The sequence below is a fragment of the Columba livia genome, chromosome 23 (assembly GCF_036013475.1).
Source record: "Columba livia isolate bColLiv1 breed racing homer chromosome 23, bColLiv1.pat.W.v2, whole genome shotgun sequence".
Taxonomy (NCBI): Eukaryota; Metazoa; Chordata; class Aves; order Columbiformes; family Columbidae; genus Columba; species Columba livia.
Window position 1 is genome coordinate 4,212,020 of NC_088624.1, and position 24,682 is coordinate 4,236,701.

The 24,682-nt window shown below is 56.9% G+C and overlaps 2 protein-coding genes across 13 annotated transcripts in view; one reads left to right on the forward strand and one right to left on the reverse strand.

The window, feature by feature from the left end:
- Positions 1-9,262, reverse strand: part of GPATCH8 (G-patch domain containing 8) — a 51,762-nt gene extending 42,500 nt beyond the window's left edge. For all 12 annotated transcript variants that reach the window (XR_010467791.1, XR_010467793.1, XR_010467795.1 and 9 more), the window contains exon 1: positions 8,913-9,262. Coding sequence is in view for 1 of the 12 variants with exons in the window: in XM_065039805.1 (XP_064895877.1) it covers positions 8,913-8,957 (45 nt within the window). In the remaining 11 variants the exon portion in view is untranslated. The remainder of the gene's footprint in view (positions 1-8,912) is intronic.
- Positions 9,263-19,986: 10,724 nt separating this feature from the next.
- On the forward strand, positions 19,987-22,254 carry FZD2 (frizzled class receptor 2). The gene has a single exon (XM_005508255.3). It carries the CDS (start codon positions 20,413-20,415, stop codon positions 22,081-22,083), a length of 1,671 nt encoding a protein of 556 aa, XP_005508312.2. The 5' UTR covers positions 19,987-20,412; the 3' UTR covers positions 22,084-22,254.
- The last annotated feature ends 2,428 nt before the right edge of the window (positions 22,255-24,682 follow it).

Consider the following 24,682-nt stretch of genomic DNA (forward strand, 5'->3'; position numbering starts at 1 on the left):
TCACAAGTCATAGGGATGACGCCTTAAATGGCGCGAATGGAGTAAATTAAGAAAATAATCCAGCCTAAATCTCTATGCCTAAGAGCACTAAGCCATGAGTGGGGAGGGAACACGCAGAACGCTGCTGCTGAGATGGCAAAGTAGAAATGTTCTATTTATAATATGTCCACACTGAATTTTAAGCTCGGCTTAGGAAGGCGCACAGAAACGCGTGTTCCCGTGGCGTTGCAGATAACAATCTGAAGGAAGCAATTTTGCGGAGAAGCGTCGCTCTGCTCACCGTCGTTATTTGGCAGCGTGGTGATGATTGCTTAACCGCACTTGAAACGAGCGCGCCGGGCTCCTCGCATCTTCAAAAACTCGTTTTGTGCTCGTAGAGTCTCAGGAAAAGCCTCAAAAAAACCAACGTTTCTATTGCACTTTAGAAATTTTATAACAGTCAAGCGGATCAGCACCACTTGTGTATATTCTATTCATCCATCAATTCAATCAATAAACCTTAAACTCCCAAAAATATTAAGTCAAGCCGTTAAATTCAGGGTTGTTACCCGCAAGTGCCACTTCAAAACACTTAACTGAGCCCAGTCCCCATTCCTAAAGCTCTGAGGGCATCAGGCTATAAACCAGCAGCCCAGACACTGGGAATATCTAAAACGGGAAATGAGGAGCCACAAAAAAGGCCATTTTCTAGTGTAGATAAAGGCACAGCTTTTAAGACTGTTAAAGACTCAGTGATTCCAGAAGCAAATATCCTATTAAATTCAAAATTTTCTTTTTTTAAAGGAAGCGGTTGAGCAGTTCCGAGACCTTTAGGAGGACAACATCTGGAATCTTGTGTCCAGCTGTGGCCCCTCAGTTCCAGCAGGACAGGGAACTGCTGGAGAGAGTCCAGCGCAGCCACCAAGATGCTGGAGGGAGTGGAGCATCTCCCGTGTGAGGAAAGGCTGAGGGAGCTGGGGCTCTGGAGCTGGACAAGAGGAGACTGAGGGGGGACTCATTCCTGGGGATCAATATGGAAAGCGGCAGTGTCAGGAGGATGGAGCCAGGCTCTTCTGGGTGACAACCAGTGATAGGACAAGGGGCAATGGGTGCAAACTGGAACACAGGAGGTTCCACTTAAATTTGAGAAGAAACTTGTTCCTGGTGAGGGTGGCAGAGCCTGGCCCAGGCTGCCCAGGGGGTTGTGGAGTCTCCTTCTGTGCAGACATTCCAACCTGCCTGGACACCTTCCTGTGTAACCTCATCTGGGTGTTCCTGCTCCATGGGGGGATTGCACTGGACGAGCTTTCCAGGGCCCTTCAACCCCTGACACTCTGGGATTCTGTGACAAGGCACCTTGACACCCATTGGCTTTTCCCAATGGCTCCCAGCACAGGGCGTTAAAACCAGATCCAGCTCACCACAACTAATCCACTGCTTATTACACAAAATCAAAACGTAGTGGGGCTTCCAGTTTCCCCGCCCGATCCACACAAGACCCTGCGAGTCTCAGCCAGTAATTGATGCTGCCCTTTTAAGCCTGATGACCCCATAGGATGGAAGATCTCCAAAATGTAATTGATGCAGACAACCGTGGTGATGTCTAGAAATCCACCCAGAGAATTCAAAAACAACTCCAGCAAAGCATCGCTTGCTTGAATATTCATTACACACGCAGAAGAAAAGACGTTTTTATAACCAATATGCACCTAGAAGATGATTCCATGCAAACCCACTCGCACTGGAAGGTTCCTTGGATAATTTTAAAGGCCGTGTGGTTTCTTAAAGCCATAATAAGCAACACAATGCAACTTTATGCTGGTACCTGGAAAGCCTTTTTAATGCTTCCAGAACAAAATCATCCTTTTTTCCTATTGTTCCCTGCGGTGACTCTAAAGAAACAAAAATATAATAAAATCAGTTATCCTTTCCTAGCAACACAGAGGTAACACATTCACAAACAGCGTTTTTAGAGCCTTCTGCACGTTATAAATGGCTTTTCCAGTCCCCTTCCCGTAAATAAGCAATAAGTACGGACACTGCACATCTTCACACTCCCTGAAACAGCTTAATATTTACAGTCAACATCTTGTGAAAGCTGCAGCAGAACCTCATTGTAGGCAAACACACGCATCAATTATTTAGAGAGCACTTAAAGTGAAAATCCTCTCAAGTCAATACAACAAAAGCAATCACTTAAAATTTGGATACGAATTTAAATTGGCACCTCTTGAAAGAAGCACCTTGTAATTGCAGGTTGAGAAGCTGAGGGCACCTTGTTTACCAAACTAAAAGTTCAGTTTGATGGCAAAACTCTAAGCGTTAAATCCAAAAACGCTGAGAAACAACACCCACTAGAACACACTCAATATTACTCATCGGTCAAGAGCTTAAAACCAGGAAAACGTGCACATAAATACCTCGTTAGAGCTGTGCAATTAAAAACATGTTCGACAGTCAGAGATAAGCAGCTTGTACAAGGAGTGGAAGCCAGCGCACGTCCCCTTCGCTCTGCCTTGCATACCTTGGCACCAAATGAGAACAATTTCATGTCTTATGGTTATTTATTACCTATGGTATAATTTATTTACTCCCACAAACTTCCAAGTTTTTGTAGTATGGTCTTTCTTCCTTTTCTTTTCCTTCTTAATACGCTGTTTAACTTTATAAAGGATCGTTTCTAAACCAAAACGCTACCCAAAACCTCACTCAGGAGCACGTTAACTGCATTCAAACTCATTCCACGCCGCTCGGCACCGTTCAACATCTTTATCAATGACCAGAGCGGGGAAAAGCGCAACCACCGACTGCGTTTGCGGCTCATGAAGCCCAGCGAACAGTACAAAATAACGTGGGCAGAGTGTTTGTCCAGAGCAATCTGCCCCGTTTAAAAGCGGCCTGAGCTCGCTAAGCAAAGTCTGTTTTCACAGAGCCCTGAGCAAACACACCTGCAGGCAGGAGAAATCCCAGTTAAAACCTCTTCATGCAACACGGTAGCAAAAAGGATGAAAATACAGTCCCATCGAGGAATGGTGAGTAAGAATAAAGTAGTAAACAAGATGTTTATGTCTGTACATTATACTGATAGTCTATTCTAGACCCTGCTAAGCAAGTGTTCTAGCCACAAATGTGGAAAATGAAGGTGCAGAAAGCCATAACGACGCAAAGGGAAAGGCAAAAGGCCCCGTGATAACACAGTTAATTCAGAGATCAGAGCGTAAGGCTCTCAAAAGAGTCTCAACTAAGACACAAATGTTATATACGCCCTCTCATCACAGAAGACAGTGCACTAATGTGCGCTTTGGCACAGCAGAGACGGACATAAAAAACAACAGCTAGAACCTGAAGATATAGAAACCTAGAAGAAAAACAAAGGACAATACAGCCTTCAGTGGCCAAACTATCAGAACAAGCTATAAAGGAAAGTGTTTGTTATCACCAGCTGTCTTCATGCTATCCTGTGGGCAAGTGTTAATTCCTGGACTCAAAATCGGGTCAAATGATGGAAACTGAAGGGTAAGCGATACCTGGATTTTAGAGCAGATATCCTAGGATCAACTTCTGGCTTCAAAACCGTGAATGGCTAAAGCCCCAAATGAATTAATCGCTCGTGGAGCTGCTTGAAGGGGGAAAGTACAAAGAATTACTACGGGTTTAAAGAGAAAGAAAACATGTCAAGTGAGGAAATGTTGGCTAATAACTGTAATAATGCTTTTTGCTGGGATGAATGCAGTGGGTGTTAGGAGAGGTTTGCATTGTCTGGGAGGGGGTGACTCAGAAGAAGCTGAGATTTGGTTTGTGGAACTGCAGAATCAAGTGTTTCCTTCCCTATCTGGTTGCTCACAGCAATCGAGAACATCGCTGTGTGAGAAGTGATGAAACACAGAGCAGGGAGAAGTACAACCAAGGCAGGAAAGAAGGGCTATGTAAAATTAACTTACCACATGAGTTCCAAAAATTCACACTCAAGTGCAGATTCTCCTGTGATTTTCTAAAAATGGCTCCGATGCTATTCGATCTACTTTTTAATGCATTTTCCTTCCCCTTACAGGAAAAAAAACCCTCAAAATTCACAGTTATGCTGTCACATGAGAGGTCAGCAAGTCTTGTCAAGGAGATAGAGCGGCGACCCTCCTATGCTGTGCCCATGCCAGATATTTAACATTAATCTAATGATAAACAAGGGTCTCCAAGCAATACTAATACATTGTAGAAAATCTAAGATGAATACTTAAGCAAGAAAAGGTGCCATGGAAAGGGCTCCCTCCTGGTGCGCTCTCAACTACATTCGTCAAAGGCAAATTCACACACGAGGATCTTGTATAGGTTAGAAAGCCAGGATATCATAGCTACTCCAGTCCTATTCCTTCCTTCGCATCCATATGGTAACTTTTTCTTCTTCCAATTAGTGAAACTAGGTAAAAGAAAATGACTTTATTTCCTTGCAGCACAGAGAAAAGCCATCAGCTTACTTTGCCACATAACCCACGAGCAGCCAGGGCCGGCTGAAGGATGTAAAAATCAAACACCTTTGGCATGGGCAGCACCTAAGACGTTAATTGAAGCCACCGACAACATGCGCTCATTAAAAGGATGGGTTTTAAAACTCCACGCTGTCGGCCCAGGTGTCGGCTAAGCCGGACGGCCTAAGCTGCTTGGGAACAAACTTTATCCCTGACGTTCTGCCAATTAAAGAGCATAAAATCCCCACGCCATGGGCACAGAGCAGCCATAACAGCGATGCGCTCAGTCAGCTCTTCAATCCTTTTGCGGGGGGAAAAACCGACCCATTTTCTTGGCATAAGCAAGAACTGAGGTTCAGACTGGCCACGTTTCAACCCAGTTTAGCAAACCAGGCATTTGTGCTCGGTGGAAGTGCTATTTGACTACACAGACTATACAACAAACTAAAAAAAAACAAGAGACAGAACAGTTTGTGTTCCGTCTGGCTAATGATGCAAATAAGTGCAATGTACGTAGGAAGAGGAAATTATTGTACACATATACACATATGGCTCGTAATATTTCTGCTTCAACAATGGAAAGGAGAAAGATACAGCAAGAAAACATGTTTGCAACATCTGTGAGTAACTGGGAGCTCCACTGGATTTCAGTGACACGGAGACATCCACAGCATTAATTCTTTAATCTAAAGAATAAGATTATTGCAATTACAAAAGTAACACTAAAAATACATTCACTTGTTGCAGCAGCCTCGTGTATTCACACAGCTTTCAGCAATGCTTTTAAAATACTCCGTTAGCGTAGCTGACAGCTTCTGTTCATAATTACTTGAAGTTCCAGCGGTTCACAAGTCTGTCTGGGCCGCGGGGAAGGCAGTCAGTCAAGGAGATGGCAGAGGCAGACAAGTGACAGATAACGTAGCACGATCTTTTACCCAAAGGACTAAACTTGTCAGCGGCCCACTCAAAAATAACCTTTCCTGTAATGGGAAAAGGAAAGAGGCTGGGATTTCTTTGGGGTTAGCCATCCAGCAGGCTTAACTGACAATTTCAGAGCCGAGAAAGAGGAAAGATCAGGAATATCCGTGCTCCTTCAGTAATTCATTTCACTGCCTAAAACCTCCTGAACAAACCCTGTGCTGCCTTGGCCAGGGAAAGAGCGAGAATTAGTGGACAGAGCACAACTCGGTGCCTTTCGCTGGAGCTGCCCTCAAGTTCAGCACCTGCAAAATACAGTCACCACCAGGGGCTTTCCCTTCAGCTTTCTAAGGTTTGGGAACATACAAGAGAAAGAAAAGAGGATCTACGCCCTTTGTGCGGCTTCTGAAGCCACACAGCACAGCAGAAGCAAGACAATCCTATAAAAAAACCAACCCAAAGCTGCTTAATCACCTCTCTGTGGCAACATCCCCCGATGCCATTTGCTGCTCCTTTGGCAATTTCAACTTTCAAAGCATCCTTAGCTTTGAGGTTCCTCCCACCCCACCACAGAGAGGACTTGGAATAATCGTTTTGGAGTGCGTAATCTTTCTCCTCCCCCTCCACACCATGATCTTTATCCTGAGGGATATCTGACCTTTTTATCCTTCTACTAGCAGCTCTTTTCCACAGCGCTGCTTATAACCCCAGTGTAGAGCCTCCATCCCCTCAGCAGCTTTATACCCCTCACACCAATTCAGCTGCAGTTACGGGAAGGTCTCTCATCCCTCTTATTCCTCCAGTCCTCACTTGTTCCCTCTGCTCAACAATCCTTGTCCCCTCATCACCTTTTCACGCGCTTCACACCACTCATACCTTCTTTTTCTTGGCTGCTTCGGGTCCTTTCCTTCCCAAAACAATTTCCCATGCGTTTCCATTCCCGCTTTCCCCAATGGCACCGCGGTTCCTTTAGTCAGGCGCAGCAAAGAACAGCTCTGGGTAGCTCTCACACCTTTAATCCACTTCTCCCCAGCATATCAGAAGCTCAGAAATCTGAATATCACCTCTGTTGACCCCATCTCTCCCCTGCTTAACTCACCCTCTGGCCAAACTAATCTTCCCATACCGAGAAGCTTTCAAGTTTCTTTCCCAAAAGAAGGCTGATAACAATAAAGACGACTCAAATATTTATTTTTTCTAATCCAGACTCTCTTCCATTAGCCACATCACTAATCCCAAGGCATTTGCCTTTATTCCAAACAGCTAAAAGGTTCCTTTGACCCATACGCTTTCCTCCTGACCTTTTGTTTCTCCTCCTCTCTCTCTCGAGGGTAACGTATCCTTCCACTCCACCGAGAAGATCACAAGTAGATCACCCAAGGACAAAACCCAAGGGATCTCTACATCCTCCCTCCCTCTCGTCGTGTCCATCCTAGCTTCAAGACGCACAATTTTAGAGCATCGTCTCCCTTTTGTTGTCCCCACTCGCGTCTCAAACTCGCAGTAACGTGGGGTCACGTTTGTAGTCATCCTGAATCAAACGACAGAAATTTCACCTGCCGAAGCTCGGAATTAAAATTGCTAGAAATGCATTTTTAACACCGACAGAAACACTCCTACAAAGGAAGCCTACATACAAATTTGGGACTTCACGCTAACAGAGTCTTATTTTTGCCATTGTTTCTGAGACCAGTATTTTATGCAGATGATCAAAAGCCACGTGGATTTTTACCAACGGTCACAACCGCCCTGCAAACTCAGCATAGCGAGCCAGGTCCTTTATTCCACACCCGTGTTACGTCTCAAGTGACCTCCATAGAAATCAAGAGGAAAAAAGTTGAAAATCTCCAAAAAGGATTTTGATGAAGAAGGAAAACTAAGGTTCAAAAAGCCAACATACTCCAGAAAAACTGTTGGGCCCTGCCTACCTCTCATCAGTTATTTGTAGCTCATCGTGGTCATAACCAAACACTTTTTCCCAGAGGACCGATTCTCCTTTTCCCTCAACGGAAGGGTTTGCACACAAAATAAAACGTCTTCTCACCGGCAGATTTGCAGAGAGAAAAGAGAGAAGTCACCTTACTAAAAAAAAAACTCTAACTTCTTTATTACTCTAGTCCATGGAAAAGAAAATGAAAGCCTGATATTAGGCTCAGATAAAGTCCCAATTAAAAATAACGCACTTTTGTTAAGTCAAGAGAAAACAGGGTTGTGACCGTTGTGACCGGGTTCTTGTTTCCGAGCACGCTCAGCAGCTTTTAAGATTTCAGCATCGGGTAATGGAGCCCGGTTTCCTCCCTGACATCACTGCACATTCTCCCCGCATGACCAGAGCAATGACACAGTAACAGGTTTTACTGCTACAATTATTTTTCTCGCAAAGGGACAACAAGGAAATGAAGCAAAAAGCACATGGGAACAAGTTCTGCAACACGCGACTTGAGAGTTTTCTGGTTTCTTGGGTACATCCCGCAGCCCTCGACTTGTCTCAGGTTCCCTGTCACTAGAAACGTCTTTTCAAAGCCCAGATCTGGCTCCCTCCGCTTCCTCAAACAGCAACTTCAAAACCCAATCAGACCATTTCACTATTAATTACTAGTTGGTCCTTCATTTAAGGAAACGATGCAAACCAGCCCGTGTGTTGGGCTGCGTTAGGAAGCCAAAGCTACAGTCCACAGATAAAATAAGGTAAATAGTGCAGACAACCACGCCGATACGTATACTCTCATGCATTTCTAACACAGCTTAATAGTGACTTACAAAGCATACATCCCATAAAACATCCCAAAGGAACAACACAAATGAATTACTACTGGACGTCCCAACACCACCGGACCTTGACGCTACATAAAGTCGAGTTACGCAAGCTCTGCAACTATAAAAAAACCTCCTAGATTTTCAGATGAAAAGCAGGAGTTAGGGTGAAAAGGACAATTCCAACTTGGGGCTCACACAAAGCTCATGAAAAGCTCTTCCCGAGCCGCGTTTATTCAGATTCTCGCTCCTTTTGTATTTCTTTCTAAACCTCGAGACTCCGGGGCTGAAGTCAGAAAACAAAATGTCATTGTTTAGGCTTAATGAGTCAACATTAATTTTCCCATTGTTTATTTAAATCCCCTCTAAAGCAGCAACAGCGGCGCTAATTACGGCGAAATGCTAATGGTTTGTTGCGGGTAAGGGGGGGTACGAGAAGGAAAAGGCGTTTTCCACAACGGGGGCCGCTGGCATATGCCGAGGGGCAGGTGAACGGGGCTGCCGCTCCGGCCTCACACACCGTAAAAAAATTAAAATAAATTAAATTAAATTAAACCACCGCTTTTGCGAGGGCTCCCTCAGCGGGGGGAACCGCCGCCGTTCCGGCCCCCCTTCCCCGGGTCACCTTGACAGCCCCGAACCCCCCGCTCTAGTCTTTGTGTCGTTACCGCCGCCGGGCCCGCGCACAAAGCCCCGGTGTGTGGGGGTGGGAGACGAGCGGCCCGCCCCGGCCCGAGGGCGCCTCGGCCGCCCCGGGATACACTGAGGGCCCGCCCGGCCCCGCGGCGCGGCCGTTACCTGGAAGTCCCTGTCCTCGTTGAAGCGGGAGAACCTGTCCGCCATTTTGCGCCGCCGCCGCCGCCGCCGCCGCCGCCTCGCTCGGCCCGGCCCGGCTCGGCCCCGCTCAGCCCGCGCTCCGGCCGCCTCCCCTCAGCACCGCCCCCGCCGCGCCGGGGGGAGCTCCGCGCATGCGCGGCGGGGCAGGTCACATGCACGGCGCGGAGGCGCTCTCAACAGCCGGGAGAGCGGAGGGCGGAAGGTACCGGCAGCCACACCGTTAAGGCTCCGCCACACCAGGCCTTCCCGCCCGCCCCCCGCGGAGCTCCGCGGTGGTTTGGAACGGAGCACGCACAACGCATGCGCCACGCCCCGCCTGCGTGCGCACCCCGGGTACGGGTGCCCCACCCCGGTGTCCCGTGCTGCGCGTGCGCAGAGTCGTTCAGGCGGCGAGGATTCGACCCCGGGTGACAGGGGGTCCCGCTTCAGCCTTTCCGCCCCTCCCAGCCCAAACCAATGGGGCTGCCCCTGCCTCTTGAGTGATGGCGATGCGAGCCAATAGGAGCACGGCTCGCCGGCGCCCTCTGGCATGCGTTGCGGGTCGCGCTGGCAGCTATGGGGGGGCGTGCCCAGAGTGTCCTCAGCGGGGCCGAGCAGGAGCGGGCAAGGGGACAGCCCAGCACTCCGGGCGATGGGGACGGGCCCTGGAGCCGGCTCTGGTGCTGGTAGATGGCGCCTGGGGCCAGCCCTGACGTTGATGATGGCGCCTGGTGCCCGGGGACAGGCCTAAGGAGCCCAGAGTAAAGTCTGAGCTGGGCCATGGTGCTCAGAGCCAACCCTGAGGTGGAGCACGGTGCTCGGGGCCAGGCAGAACCACGCTGGTAGCCAGGCTGCAGGGGCCTTTCTTCAGCTCTGTGTGCCACGTCCATGTACGTGCTGGCAGAGAAACGGCCCCTCAGGCCTGTGCACGCCATGTGGTGCCTGGGGTCTCCATCTCGCCCGCGGCAGCTGAGGCCCAGCTTTTCCATCCGCCCCCACAGCTGTTACCAGCTGTCTCTGAGCGGGGCAGCGTGTGTTGCTGTCTCTCTGCTGTCCCTAACAGCAGGACAGCCAGATTCCATCTGTTGTTCCATTCATTCCTTCTCTTTCTCTCCCCAGAAGCCTCACTGCCCGGATCCCGCTTGCGTGCTGCCCTCTGCCGCCTTGTCGAGGCAGGGGGAGGAGAGAGGAATTCGGAAACGGGCCTGTCTGGAGCATGTTCACCAGACCGTGTCTTTATAGAAGTCTCAGGACTTGAGGGATTGCTTAGTAAGTTTGCAGATGACACAGAATTGGGAGGAGCTGTTGATACTCTCAAAGGCGGAGAGACCCTGCAGAGGGACCTGGACAAACTGGAGAACTGGGCAATCACCAACCGCATGAAGTTCAACAAGAGCAAGTGCCGGATTTTGAACATGGGACACGCCAACCCCGGCTGTAGAGACAAACTGGGGGCAAAATGCTGGAGAGCAGCTCTGCAGAGGGATCTGGGGGCTCTGGTCTATGGCCAGTTGAACATGAGCCACCAGTGTCCCTGGAGCCAAGAGGGACCCGTGTCCTGGTGCACCCAGCACAGCACGGCCAGCCGGGCAGGGAGGGGATTGTCTGCTCTGCTTGGGCCTCAGCTGGAGCATCCACTGTGTGCGGGGCTGGGGACACAGGATAAAGGAGATAAAGCTACTGGGGAGTGTCCAGAGGAGGCTGCAAAGTTGGTGAAGGTTTGGAGGGGAAGCCGTGTGAGCAGCGGCTGAAGTCCCTGGGTTTGTTCAGCTGGAGCAGAGCAGACTGAGGGCAGAGCTCATGGGCTGCAGGTTCAGCAGGAGCAGGAGGGGCAGGCTGAGCTCTTCTCCCAGGCAGTCAGCAATAGGACAAGGGGGCATGGGCTTAAACTCTACCAGGGGAAATTTAGGCTGGATATTAGAAAGCAATTCTTTGCAGAGAGTGGTCAGGCATTGGAATGGCTGCCCAGGGAGGTGCTGGACTCGCCATCCCTAGAGGTTTTTAAACTGAGATTGGACATGGCACTTAGTGCCATGATCTAGTAAACGGACAAGAGTTGGACCAAGGGTTGGACTCGATGATCTCTGAGGTCTTTTCCAACCCAGTCGATTCTGTGATTCTGTGATTCTCTGTGACAGTGACAGACCCAGGGAATGGCAGAAGATGTGCCAGGGAGGGTCAGTGGGACATGAGGAAAAGGTTCTTGACCCAGAGGTGCTGGACACTGAACAGGCTCCCCAGGGAGGTGTCACAGCCCAACCTGACAGTGTTCAAGAAGAGACCGGACAACATCCTCAAATGCCCGGTGTGACCTGTGGGGTGTCATGTGCAGGGACAGGAGTTGGACTCCATGATCCTTGTGGGTCCCGTCCAACTCAGGACACTCTGTGATTCTATGATTCTATGACCATGTGCTTTACAGAACCTGTGGATGAATGTGACAGCTAGCCCTGCAAGTCAGACATTGGGGAGGCCAAAGCAGTGGCTGTGCTTTGTGCTACCTGGTGTAGCTTGTCGCAGGTCTGTTACTGCAGCGTGCCAGGCTGGGCTGCGCTGCCAGAGCTGCGTGGAGCAGCCTCATGCATCTGCCTCTAACTTCCCAGGAGGGTCACTGCTCTCATCCTGTTGCCCCGTCTCAGCAGCCCTGCAGAAATAACGCTGAGAAATGCCCCTAATCCCAGCACTTCTGCATCGCGAGGTGGCTCTGAGAGCTTTTGCTTGGCAGGAACGTGCTCATGTGCTGTGATGCTTGGCACTGGTGAGGCCGCACCTTGAATCCTGCGGTCAGTTTTGGGCCACTCATCATAAGAAGGACATTGAGAGACTAGAAAGAGAGCAGAGGAGGTGACAAAGCTGGTGAGGGGCTGGAGCACAAGTGTGATGGAGCGGCTGAGGGACCTGGGGGGTTCAGCTGGAGAACAGGAGCTGAGGGGAGACCTTCTGATCTCTGAACTGCCTGAAAGGAGCTTGGAGCCAGGGGGGTCGGGCTCTGCTCCCCAGGAACAAGCGCCAGGAGCAGAGGAAACGGCCTCAAGTTGCGCCAGGGGAGGTTGAGGTTGGATCTGGGAACAATTTCTTCCCCAAAGGGCTGTGGGGCATTGGAACAGGCTGCCCAGGGCAGTGGTGGAGGTGGTTAGACGAGGTTCTTAGGGACATGAGTTAGTGCTGGAGCTGGGTTATGGTTGACCTTGATGATGCTGAGGGTCTGTTCCAACTGAAATGATTCTATGATTCGATTAAATTTGTTCCTCATTGCCTTAAGAAAGTCCTGCTGACACTCATGACTGTGCTTTACTCTGCTCCACGCCAACACCTCTGCACCGGGGTCACCTGTCTCATCCTGCATCAGATCTGTAATCCCACCTGCATGGGTGTTGTGTTCTCTCCCTGCTGACACCCCCATGCTCCGCGTGCCCCAGGCACTGCCCCACAGCTCAGCCCCATGCAGGGTGGGGAAGCTGGGACACCGAGTGGAGCAGCTTTTCCTCTTTCAGGAGTAACTGCTGCATTTTAGGTGGGGGACTGTACCCCATGTCTTCCCGAGTCACCCAGATGGGTCTGGGCAGGCCCCTGCCCCTCAGCCATGATACACAGTGCAGCCCCGTGGGCAGCGTGAAGGGACACGTGTGTCCTGTGGCTCCACACCCGTGGGTCCTGGGTGGGCACCCTGGGCCCTGCTCAGTGCCGGGGCTGTGCCCACGAGAGGGAGCTCCTGCTCCACCCAGGTGGGCAGCGGGACCCCCACCCACACCGGGAGACCCCCACCCACCACTGGGTACCCTTGCTCATTGTTACCGGTGGGTGGGGGGCACCCAGCCCTGCTTGGGCTTTGGGGTGAGGGGGATATAGCACCCCCAGGGGTGCCGAGGCAGAGAGAAGGGGTGCCCCCCACCCAGGGCTGGGCGCCCTCCTTGGTGCTGCCCAAGGCCCGTCACCCCCTGCCTCAGTTTCCCTCAGTGCTGCAGGAGCTGGGGTAGACACTGAGTCCACTTTGGGGGGGCAACCCCGGTGGGACTCACGCTTCTCAGCCCAAGGTATTTGAGGGGAGCGGTGTCCCCAGGCTGGGGGACGCTTGTCCCCACGTGTGTGACACAGACCCACGGGTGTGAGCGTGAGCACTCGTGCGAGCGGGGCAGGCCGGGGGAAGGAGGCCCCTTTCTGCGGGCCAGAGGCCGGGAGGAGGAGGCTGGCGCTGCCGCCAGGGCCCCTGTTCTCATGTAAAACAGCTTTGTGCGGGGGCTGCGGCCCCCAGCTGCCCCTGCCTGCTGTGGAGGAGGGAGCTGGTGGGGGCCCAGGAGGAACGGCCCCCCCTTGGCTTCTCCCCATAGCAAGAGGACATGTGCCCAGCAGGGACCTGTGCCTGCTGGGGGACAAACCTGCCCCACGTTGTGCCCCTGCTACCCCCAGCCTGGAGAGGCTGGGCATGGGGACAGCTCAGTGTCCTTGTGGGGCACAGGGACAGCTTGATAGCCCTGTTGGGCACAACTTCCTGCCACTGTCAGGCACAGGGATGGTTTGGTGTCACCCTTGGGCACAGGGCTCAGTGTCCCCATCGGGCATGGAGACAGTTCAGTGTCCCCATCAGGCACAGCTCTGTGTTCCCACTGAGGACAGGGACAGCTCAATGTCCCCACTGGTCATAGGGACAGCTCAGTGTCCTCGTTGGGCACAGCTTTGTGCCCCGTTTGGGTACAGGAGTGCCTTAGTGTCCCCATTGGGCATGGGGACAGCTCTGTGCCTCATTGGGCAAAGCTCAGTGTCCCTATGGGGCATGGGAACAGCCCAGTGGCCTTGTTGGACACAACTCCCTGCCACTGTCAGGCACAGGGACGGTTCAATGCCACCCTTGGGCACAGAAACAGCTCAGTGTCCCAGTTAGGCACAGCTCTGTGTTCCTTTTGGGCACAGGGGTGGCTCAGTGTCCACAGGGACGGCTCAGTGTCCCCAGTGTGCTGGGGACAGCTGGAGAAGCCATGGGAGGCACGAAGGGGCCTCATGTCCCTGCTGCACCCCCCTACCCTAGTGGGGGGAATTGGGTGGTGCTGGGGGACAGGCAGGCACCCGGGGGACCCTGAGGGGACCCTGGGGGCCACCCTGTGCCCATGGCATGGGCTCGCCTGTGTCCCCACACCCAGCGCTGACAAGGGCTATAAATAGCAGGCGGCTCAGTCACCTCCTGTCACATGCCTGGGGCTGGCAGGGTCCCCCCGCCATCCGCCGGGGCACAGCTGTTCCTGGGACAGGGAGGGACATCCCAGCCCTCCACCTCACAGCCACCAACTCTCACCCATACACAAGGGACAGTCCTGGGGGGGGAACCAGGGGTCTGGGCCACCCGCATGGGTTATCACTGTCACCATCGTGGGAACACAGACCGAGGACCGAGCTGAGATGGCCTATCCCCCCACCCCATGGGGACCCACTGCCCATGCCGGGGCTTCCCTTCCTGAGGATAAGTGGGACATTTCCGACCCCAAATCAGAGCAAAAAAGGGAAACTCCCGGGGGGCTGGCGGGGTCACAAATCCTCCCGCCACCCCCGCACTGCCCACTGCCATGGGCAAAAATTGTCACCGCTGGACCTGCCGGTCCCAGGACCGCTCTAAAAATACCATGTCCTCCTGACAGCGACAGCTGAGGGGCAGGGCGGTGGATGCCTTGGGGACCTGCCGGGGGGGCCGGGGCCGTGTGGCGGCGTGGGGCTGCCAGCCCTGGGCGCCGCAGCCCCCTGTCCCCTGTGTCCCCTCCTGACTGGGACAGTCCCTCTCCCTCCTCGCACTGCGTTTCGGGGAGCCCCCAGCACCCTGCCAGGCCTGGCCACTGTCCCCTTCTCCCGCGGGGACACAGCGAGCTCGTGGTTGCGGCACCGTGCCCGGCCGTACCCGCTGTGGCCCAGCGGCCGCCGGCACAGCGCCTGGCCCCGGCACGCCGCGGCGGCCGGGCTCTGGCTGTCCCCCCCGGCCCTCCCCGAAGCCCCTAATCCATCTCTCGCAGCAGGAGATGCCTAAGCTGCCTTTTCATGCCGGCTCCTCCGCGCGCGAGCTCGCCGCGCTCTCAATACCGGGCGCTGGCGGGAGATGTGTCGGACAAGCTGGCGGGATCCCTCCCCTGCCAGCAAGGTCAAGGTGTGCTTAAGCCAGCGGCCCCCACGGGCCGGCGTCCTGCCAGCCCCCTCGGTGTGGGTTTTGTCCCCCACTGGCACTGGATGGAGGTCTGGGAGACACCAGCACATTGGGGTTTCACCACCCCTGGGGGTGTCTGGGCAGTCAGACCCTCATCTGGGTGGGGGTTTGTGTCCCCCGGTTCTTCACAGCTGCTCTTGGGGTCACCCAGCAGCCCTCTGGTCCCGTCCTGGGGACCCTGCAGGTGCCAGGGTTTGTCTAAAGCACCGTGACTGGTGTCTACCGGCACCTCCTGGGCACCCACCGCTGCCAGGCCGGCACCAAGGGCTGCCCCTGGGGCTGGGGCACCTGCAACCCGCCCCACGGGTACCCCAGGGCTCAGCTCACCCCACTGATCACCCCACGGGTACCCCAGGGCTCAGCTCACCCCACTGATCACCCCACGGGTACCCCAGGGCTCAGCTCACCCCACTGATCACCCCATGGGTACCCCAGGGCTTGGATCACCCCACAGCTCACCCCACGGGTACCCCAGGGCTCAGGTCACCCCATGGGTACCCCAAGGCGCAGCTCACCTCATGGATCACCCCACAGGTGCCCCAGGGCTCAGCTCACCCATGGGTACCCCAAGGTTCAGCTCACCCCATGTCACCCCATGAGTACCCCAGGCCTCAGCTCACCCCACAGATCACCCCACAGATCACCCCACAGGTACCCCAGGGCTCAGCTCACCCCACAGATCACCCCACAGGTACCCCAGGGCTCGGCTCACCCCCCAGCCCACCTGGCCAGTGCTGCTCACAGGCCACTCCTGCTCCACAGAGACCATTAGACCAGTTTAGACCAGTACAAACCAGAGACCTGAGAACAGCAGTCCCTGGTTCCTGCTCCGCCCCAACCCATGGGATAGCATGTGTGCAACAAAGCTGGGCACAGGCGTGCAAGCACAACCACACACACGCTCGTGCCAGCAGACCCATTACACAAGCATCCCCCAATGCTGCCACCCCAACCCCCCAGCCCCACATCCCCAGCTCGCCCCTCCTGCGGGTGCTGTGTTTGTGCACACATAGGTGTGTGCACACATAGGTGTGTGCACACGCGTGCCTGCTCATGCACAGGGGTGCGGGGGGCCCTGCGGTGCCCATGCCGGGGGCCCCGCATCCCTCTCTGTTCCCTTGGTGACAGACCCGGGTCCTCCGCTGGCACCCTGAGCCTGCCGCCAGCTAGGGCTTTTGTGACTGGTTTTAATTAGAGGCTCTTAAGTGTGAAACAAAGCCGAGGGCATGGGCCGGGGGGGCCCTTCCTCTGAGCTCCTGGGGGACCCCCGGGGGTCCCCGTCCTGGCTGGCATTGCCTGGTGTAGCCACTCCGTCCCCTAATTTCTGCTTCACCCTTCTCTGTGCCAGTCCCCAGGAGATGGGGGTGGTGGGAGCTGGGGATACCAGAGCCCCCCCAAAAAATATATTGCCCTCCCAGTGCCCTGACCACCAGCTCAAGAGTGGCAGCTGGTGTGAGCAGCTGTGCCAGCCCCAGTAGCACCCATGGGCGGGAACCCACGGGTGGGCGCTGGGGCTCAGAGAGGGGCCGGAGCTTCCCCATGACTGGGCTCAGGGTACTGGGGGGTCCAAAGCCAGGACTTCGGGCCTTTCTGGTTGTGTCCCACATCCCTGGCCCTCTGGGGTGCAGGGAGGACCCCACAAGCACCCTGGCACCCCGTGGCGCTGGAGGAGTCCTGGGGAAAGGGGCTTCATGGGGACCTGTTCCAGCATGGACATCTCCAGGGGTGGTGGCACCCATGGGCCAGCCCTGGCAGGCAGGACCTCAGGGTGCCAGGGCAGGGGACGGGCAGCACCAGGTGCCCACCAGCAGCCCCCAGTGCTGTGCTGGGATGAAGTGAGAGAGGAGCGCTGGGGGGATTGGGACGCCTGGGGGGCTGCGAGGGGGAGCCCTGTGGGGAGCTGGGCTTGGTCCCATATTCCCAGCGCCGCCCAGCCTGGTGTGCTGGCAGCACCCACCTCTTCCTGCTGGGTGCCAGCATGGGTCCCTGTCCTCACAGGGTCCGCTCTGGCCAGAACACCAACCCCAGACCCCCACATGGAAGCTTTAGGGAGGGGGCAGGATCCTCTCCCACCCCGCACGTTCCTGGCAGCGCCTGGGGACTGGGATGGGAGCCTGGTGACGGGGACAAAGGGGTTCCCTGGCCACCCTGCATGTCCCTGCAAGGGGACACCCCTGAGCTGCCCAGACCCCACCGGCTGCCTCCCTGGGGTGCCCCTGACACCTGGGGGTCCCTCCCGGGGCTGGCTGGTGGTTCTGCTCCACTTTCCCCCTTCCCAGGAGGGCCCAGCACCCACTCCGGGTGGGACCACATCCCCGTGTGTCCCCAGTGCCCAGAGGTCCCAGGGAGCCCCTGTCCTGACCCACCAGCACCCCACAGCGCCCAGGGGGACATGGAGCACGGGGACAGCCCCTGCCACCCCCTCTGCAAGTTACATACTGGAAAGAGGCCAAAATCCAAAGCTTTTAGGAAGCCAAGATCCACGTGGCTGTGCAGACACCCCCGCACCCCCTTCTGTCCCCATCCTCGGCTGGTGGGGCTGGGCTCTGTCCCCCCACTGCCATGGGCAACATGGGGGGGTCACACGGGCCACATCCGGCACCCCCAAAGCTGAGAGGAGCCACGGCTGGAGGGGCCACCCCACGTCACACCTGCGATGGGGGAGCTGGGACCAGGCTGGGCCGCAGCCGGGGGCCACGATCCGTCCTCGGCTCGGCCCCCGCAGCCCCGCCAGGCCCCTCACCAGCCGCCTCTGGCCGGGGACCCGCTGGGCGCCCGCCAAGCGCCGGCCATGCCGAGCTGCCCTCCGCGGCGCATGGCGGCGTGGGCTCAGCGCCGGCCCCAAACACAGCACCCCTGGGTGGGCACCCGGACGCTGGTGCCCATCCCACCTCCTTCACCCCCTGGGACAACCATTGCAGCCTTGTCTGGGATCACAGGGACCCCCATTTTCCATCCCGGACCCTTTCGCAAGAGCGGGGAGCCCCCAGCATCCCGCCAAGCGCCGCGGTGACAACCGGCACGTCCGGGAAAGCTGCCGGGGGGGCCGGGAGCGGGTGCGCATCGTGTGTCCCATAACTCCCCCCCAACCCGGGCTTTGATTTCTGGAGCCCCCCCTGCCCTTCCCCCTCGGCCAGGAGCCGCGCAATGGTTTCAATTACGCTCTGAAAGGCGGTGGGGCCCTCTTTTCACGGCAGCCCGGGTTTCTCCTGCTCACAACAAAAGCTTAAGTTACAGGAAAGGGAGAGAAAGGGAGGGAGGACGGCGGAGGGGAAGGGGGCAGCCGGCACAGAGCCCCTCGCCCCCCAGAAAGGAGTGGGACTGCCTGCCGAGCCCCCCCCGGTGCCCCTTGGGGTGCTGCTTTGAGAGGGCAGCCCCCCCCAATCCACCGCCAACATTTGGGGTGCCTGCCCGCGGTTCCTTTCCCTGACAAGGGTCTCCAGTGTGTCCCGGTCTCCCCTGGCATGTCCTGGAGCCCCCAGTTTGTCCTGGTCCCCCCAGTGTGTCCCAGTGCTCCCCAGCATGTCCTGGATCCCCCAGTTTGTTCTGGTCTCACACAGCATGTCCCCGATGTCCCTGCTGTGTTCTGATCCCCCCCCAGCATGTCCCAGATGTCCCTGCTGTGTTCTGATCCCCCCCCAGCATGTCCCAGATGTTCCTGATGTGTTCTGGTCCCCCCTCAGCACATCTCGGTCCCTCTCAGTGCGTCCCAGTCCCCCCCAGTGTGTCCCAGATCCCCCCAGCAGGTCCCGGATCTCCCCATGTTTCCCAGTTCCCCCACCAGTGTGTCCCAATTCCACCCAGTGTGTCCCAGCCCCCCAACTCTCTCCTGCTGCCCCGGTTTTGGGGACAGAGGTGTGGGGCATTGTGGGGGCAGGATGTGGGTTGTCCCCTGCCACCCTGTCTGATTTGGGGACATCGGGGACACCCCCAACTATGCAGTGGCCTTGTGGCTCCAGCAGCACCCCAGGGTGGCCATGGGCACCCCATGGGGTGGTGGGACCACCTGGGTGACACTGGGGGACCAAGGGGTGCTGAGGCCAAGGCAGTGCTGTCCCCAGGGCGGGCGGCCAGGACACACGTGGGTGCCAGGGGTCACCAGGGGGGTCATCCTACCTCAGTGCACCCTAAAGGGGACCTGGGGACAGCAGGGACCCACTGCAGCATGTTGGGGATCCAGGCTGGGGGAGGGGGGAGGACGGAGCAGGGGACACACACCGGGGGTCAGAGGACACAGGGGGGGTGCAGGGGACGCCAGGGGAGTGCAGGGGAAACCGGGGGCTGTGGAAGACACGGGGAGGCAGGAGACATGGGCGGGGGGGGCAGGAGAGATGGGGGGAAAACAGGGGACACGGGGGGGCAGGAGACTCGCGGGGGAAACAGGGGACACGGGGGGGTGCAGGGAACACGGGGGGGGAACAGGGAACACGGAGAGGTAGGAGACATGGCGGGGGGCAGGGGACACGGGGGGGTGCAAGTGACACGGGGGGGCAGGGGACACGTGAGGGGAACAGGGGACACGTGGAGGGAACAGGGGACACGGGGGTCAGGGGACACAGGGGGGACTTTTCCCCGTGGCCCCGTCCCGACCCCACGCCGCGGGGGGAGTTTTCTCAACGCACAAAAAGTTTGCGGCGGGGCGGGGGGGGCCGGTGACCCCCGGGAGCTGCGGAGACTGGGGGGAGTGCGGGGGGGGCGTGGCCGGGGGCGGCGGGGGGTGTGGCGGCTTCGCCGTTTGAATGTGATTGGCGGGGCGGGGAGGGCGGGGCCCGGCGGGGGCGGGGCTCGGGGGGGCCGCTCCGCCCGGCGGGGACGCGGCGCTGCCCCGCACAAAGGCGGCGGGAGCGTCCGGTGCGGCCGCTGCGCTCCCCCGGCACCCCCAGGTACCCCCTCCCCCCGGTACCCCCCCGGTTCCTCCCCCCCCCCCCGCGCACCCCGCTAGCGCCACCGCCCGGCCGGGGCTCCGGGGGCTGCAGCGCGGAGCGCCGGGTCGGGACAGCGGGAGCAGCGGGACCGCCAAGTCCAGGCAGCGGGAGCAGCGCCGGGGCCGAGCACCGCGACCGGGGACCGGGAGCCATCCCGCCGTGCACGGTACACGGGGACACCGGGAGCCGTCGAGCCAGGCACCGGCCACACAAACTCCGGGCACCGGGAGCAGTCCCGGCAGGACCTGAGTCTGTTCGTGCAGCGAGAGCCATCGGAACGGCAGATTGGACATTGGGAACCAGCACCGGGCACGGCAGATCTGGACAGGAGCACCGGCCGGCTGGCCGGGCACCGGGCACGGTAAATCGGGGCGCCATGGCCCCCCGCGGCGTGCTGCCCGCCCTGGCCTGGCTGCTGGTGTGGCTGAGCGTGGCGCCGGGACGGAGCCAGCTGCACGGCGAGAAGGGCATCTCCATCCCCGACCATGGCTTCTGCCAGCCCATCTCCATCCCGCTCTGCACCGACATCGCCTACAACCAGACCATCATGCCCAACCTGCTGGGCCACACCAACCAGGAGGACGCGGGGCTGGAGGTGCACCAGTTCTACCCCCTGGTGAAGGTCCAGTGCTCGCTGGAGCTCAAGTTCTTCCTGTGCTCCATGTACGCGCCGGTGTGCACGGTGCTGGAGCAGGCCATCCCGCCCTGCCGCTCCATCTGCGAGCGGGCGCGCCAGGGCTGCGAAGCCCTCATGAATAAATTCGGTTTCCAATGGCCCGAGCGATTACGCTGCGAGAACTTCCCCCGGCACGGCGCCGAGCAGATCTGCGTGGGGCAGAACCATTCGGAGGACGGCAGCTCGCCGGCGTTGCTCACCAGTGCCACGCCGCTGGCCGGCCAGGGCACCCCGGGAGCCCCTCGGTACGCCACCCTCGACCACCCCTTCCACTGCCCGCGGGCGCTGAAGGTGCCCAGCTACCTCAACTACAAGTTCTTGGGCGAGAAGGACTGCGCGGCGCCCTGCGAGCCCGCCCGGCCCGACGGCCACATGTTCTTCAACGAGGACGAGATCCGTTTCGCCCGCATCTGGATCCTCATCTGGTCCGTCCTATGCTGCGCCTCCACCTTCTTCACCGTCACCACCTACCTGGTGGACATGCAGCGGTTCCGCTACCCTGAGCGACCCATCATCTTCCTCTCCGGGTGCTACACCATGGTGTCGGTGGCCTACATCGCCGGTTTCGTGCTGGAGGAGAGGGTGGTCTGCAACGAGCGCTTCCAGGAGGACGGCTACCGCACGGTGGTCCAGGGTACCAAGAAGGAAGGTTGCACCATCCTCTTCATGATGCTCTACTTCTTCAGCATGGCCAGTTCCATCTGGTGGGTCATCCTGTCCCTCACCTGGTTCTTGGCCGCCGGCATGAAGTGGGGCCATGAGGCCATCGAGGCCAACTCCCAGTATTTCCATTTGGCCGCCTGGGCCGTGCCGGCCGTCAAGACCATCACCATCCTGGCCATGGGGCAGATCGACGGGGACCTGCTGAGCGGCGTCTGCTTCGTGGGCCTCAACAACATTGATCCCCTGCGGGGCTTCGTGTTGGCCCCGCTCTTCGTCTACCTCTTCATCGGCACCTCCTTCCTCCTGGCCGGCTTCGTCTCCCTCTTCCGCATCCGCACCATCATGAAACACGGCGGGACCAAAACGGAGAAGCTGGAGAGGCTGATGGTTCGTATTGGGGTCTTCAGCGTCCTCTACACCGTCCCGGCCACCATCGTCATCGCCTGTTACTTCTACGAGCAGGCGTTCCGCGAGCACTGGGAGCGCAGCTGGATCAGCCAGAACTGCAAGAGCTTGGCCATCCCCTGCCCGCTCCACTTCACCCCCCGCATGACCCCCGACTTCACCGTCTACATGATCAAGTATCTCATGACTCTCATCGTGGGCATCACCTCCGGCTTTTGGATATGGTCGGGGAAAACCCTGCACTCCTGGAGGAAGTTCTACACGCGGCTCACCAACAGCAAGCAGGGCGAGACCACGGTGTGACCCCCCCGCCGCCAGCCCGGCCGCCGCCTTCATCATTTTGATGTCGGGGATGGGGGGGGGGATTTTATTATTATATATTTTTTATTTTTTAGATTTATTAACGCCTAAGGGGTGTCTCTTTTTCTCTTTGATTTTTTTTTTTTTTTTTTGTAATTAAACCTGTAAATAGCATTTGTAAATTTAATGAGATATTTGTATTTAAAAGGCGAAAAGAGGCGGGGGGGGGATGAGGAAAGAGAGTGGGGGGGGGAATGAGAAAGGGAAGAGGAGAAAGGGAAGGGGAGAAGAGGAGAAAGGGAAGGGGGAAAGAGGAGAAAAGGGAGGGAAAGAGAAAAGGGAGAAAAGAGGAGAAATAAGGGAGAAAAAGGAGAAATAAGGGAGAAAAAAGAGCGGGGAAAAGAGAGGACAAAAAGGGAGAAAATGGAGAGAAAAAGGAGGAGGGGAAGAGAAAAACATAAAGAAAAAAGAGGGGGAAAAAGGAGCTGCCGAGAGTGCGTGAGGTTCCCCGCTCGGGTCCCCCCCATGTGCCGCAGCCGCCCCCCCGGGACAAGGGGGAGCAAAGCGAATAACCCACTAAAAATGCCATTTTTCTCCTTCTCTTTTTATAAACTCCCCAAGAAAGTGGCTTTTTTCACTCCCCCCGCTTCACTCGCTCCCAAAAGATGCTGTGACAGGGCCGTCCCCACCCCGGGGGGGTCTCTGCTTGTGCCCCCCGCCCCGTTTTGCCGCTGACTTTTCCTCCCGAATTAACTTTTTAAACAGTCCGTTCCGATCCCAACCGAATAAAACAAAACGCTAATTTACTCCCCGGGGCTTTTTTTTAGCCCCTTCAAAGAATTAAATGGGTGGGGGTTCCCCATGGGTCCCCCCACTTCATGGCACCGTGGGGATGAGCCGGAATCTCCCTCCAACTGGAACACAGCGTGTCGCGGGGGGGGAATATCTATTTAACCCCCTAAAAATAAGGGGTTTGTGGTTTGGAGTGAGAGGGGCCCCTCCTGGGCCCCCCCCGGAGGAAATAGCTCGCATTTTCTATAGGATTAGGTTTTTTTGGCTGCGCGTGGGCCCCCGATCCCGAATCTGCGGAGAGAAGCGGGTCCCGGCTCCGGTTCGGGTTTTGGGGGTCTGGGTGATGCGATGTGGGGAGTTTGGGCTCGGTGAGGATGGGTTTAATCATTGAAATTAAAACCAAATCAAAATACTCCTCCCAAAATGGAGAGGGAGACCCGGCCGGACCCCACGGCCGCCCCCAAACCGGCCTCGCGACGTCGCGGAGCTTCTCGGCTCCGTTATTTGGGGGGATTTGGGGATCCTCTGGGCTTGCGGGGGGAATCGAGCGGTTCCTTGTTCCCCAGCAAAGCCCCGGGATGGTCCCAAAACCCCCCGAAAAACCCCCTTTCTCCGTTGAAGGGCAGAGCGGGCACCGAAGGGGTTAAGGCTGCGCCTCTCCAGCACATTTTGGAAAGGAAAAACTCTTTGGATCCGGTTTAATTTTCCAGCGATGACTTGGAAAGGGGGAGAGAACAGGGGGGGAAACATATCCAGTGTTATTTCCCCCCCTGTCCATGGAGAAGCAGTTCGAGGGACTGGCTGGGACCCCCCCGGCACCCCAAATTTTTGGTGGCTCTTGAAATAGGGATTAAAATGGGGTTGATTTTATCGCTGCGATGTCTTTGTCGCCCTCCCAGCGGGGAACACTGGGGGTGACATTGGCAGCACGAGCTTTGGCCGATGGGATGGGGGGACCCCCCCTTGTACTCCCTTATCCCCAAAGGTGCCATCGCATGGGGGGGTTCACCCTTTTGGGCCCCGGATCCAGCTCTGGGGGTGCTTTGCCTTGCTCTGGGGGTGCTGCCCCATCGGTGTCCATCTGGGGGGGTCCCCAAAACAGCAAATCGCACCCTAGGCCACTTTGTTTTCTGGAGGCAAAGCGGCCGGGGAACGGGGGAATGTAAACTCTCCACCCAGGAATGCAGGAGTTGGGAGATGATTTTATTCTTAATTTATTTTAAAGCCTTCGGTGTCCCGGCTTTGGAAAACAGAGCTGGGATTACAGAGGCTGGGCTTTGGGGGACCCACCTGGGGGGCTGTGTCCATGTCTCTCCCCACTGGCTCCTGCGATATCCGGGGGGGTCTGAGCTGGAATTGGAAGAGTTGGGGCGGATCCTGCCCTGGCAGCGCCTTTCAGAGGCCTTTTTTGAGGAGTTTTGGAGGTTTTTGGAGGGTTTTGGCTCTCAAAGTTGTTTGTGGCCTGAGTGGGGAAGGAGCTGGAGGGCATTTGCAAGGAACAGTCCGTGTGTCCCCGCTCTGTCCCCTGGTCTGTCCCCCCAGGTCAGGGTAGCCCTGGGGACAGGTCACCACAAGAGTGGGTGTCACTGGGGATGTGTCACCCTGGATCCAACTAACCCTGGGGACAGGTCACCTTGGGTGTGAGTTACCCCAGGGGACGGTCACCCTGGGGACAGGTCACCCCAGGTCCAATTAACCGTGGGGACAGGTCACCCCAGGGGTGCATCACCCCAAATGCAACTGACCCCAGGGACGGGTCACCTTGTGGCCAAGTAAGTTGGCCTGGCCATCCCCCCAGGTCCAGCTGACC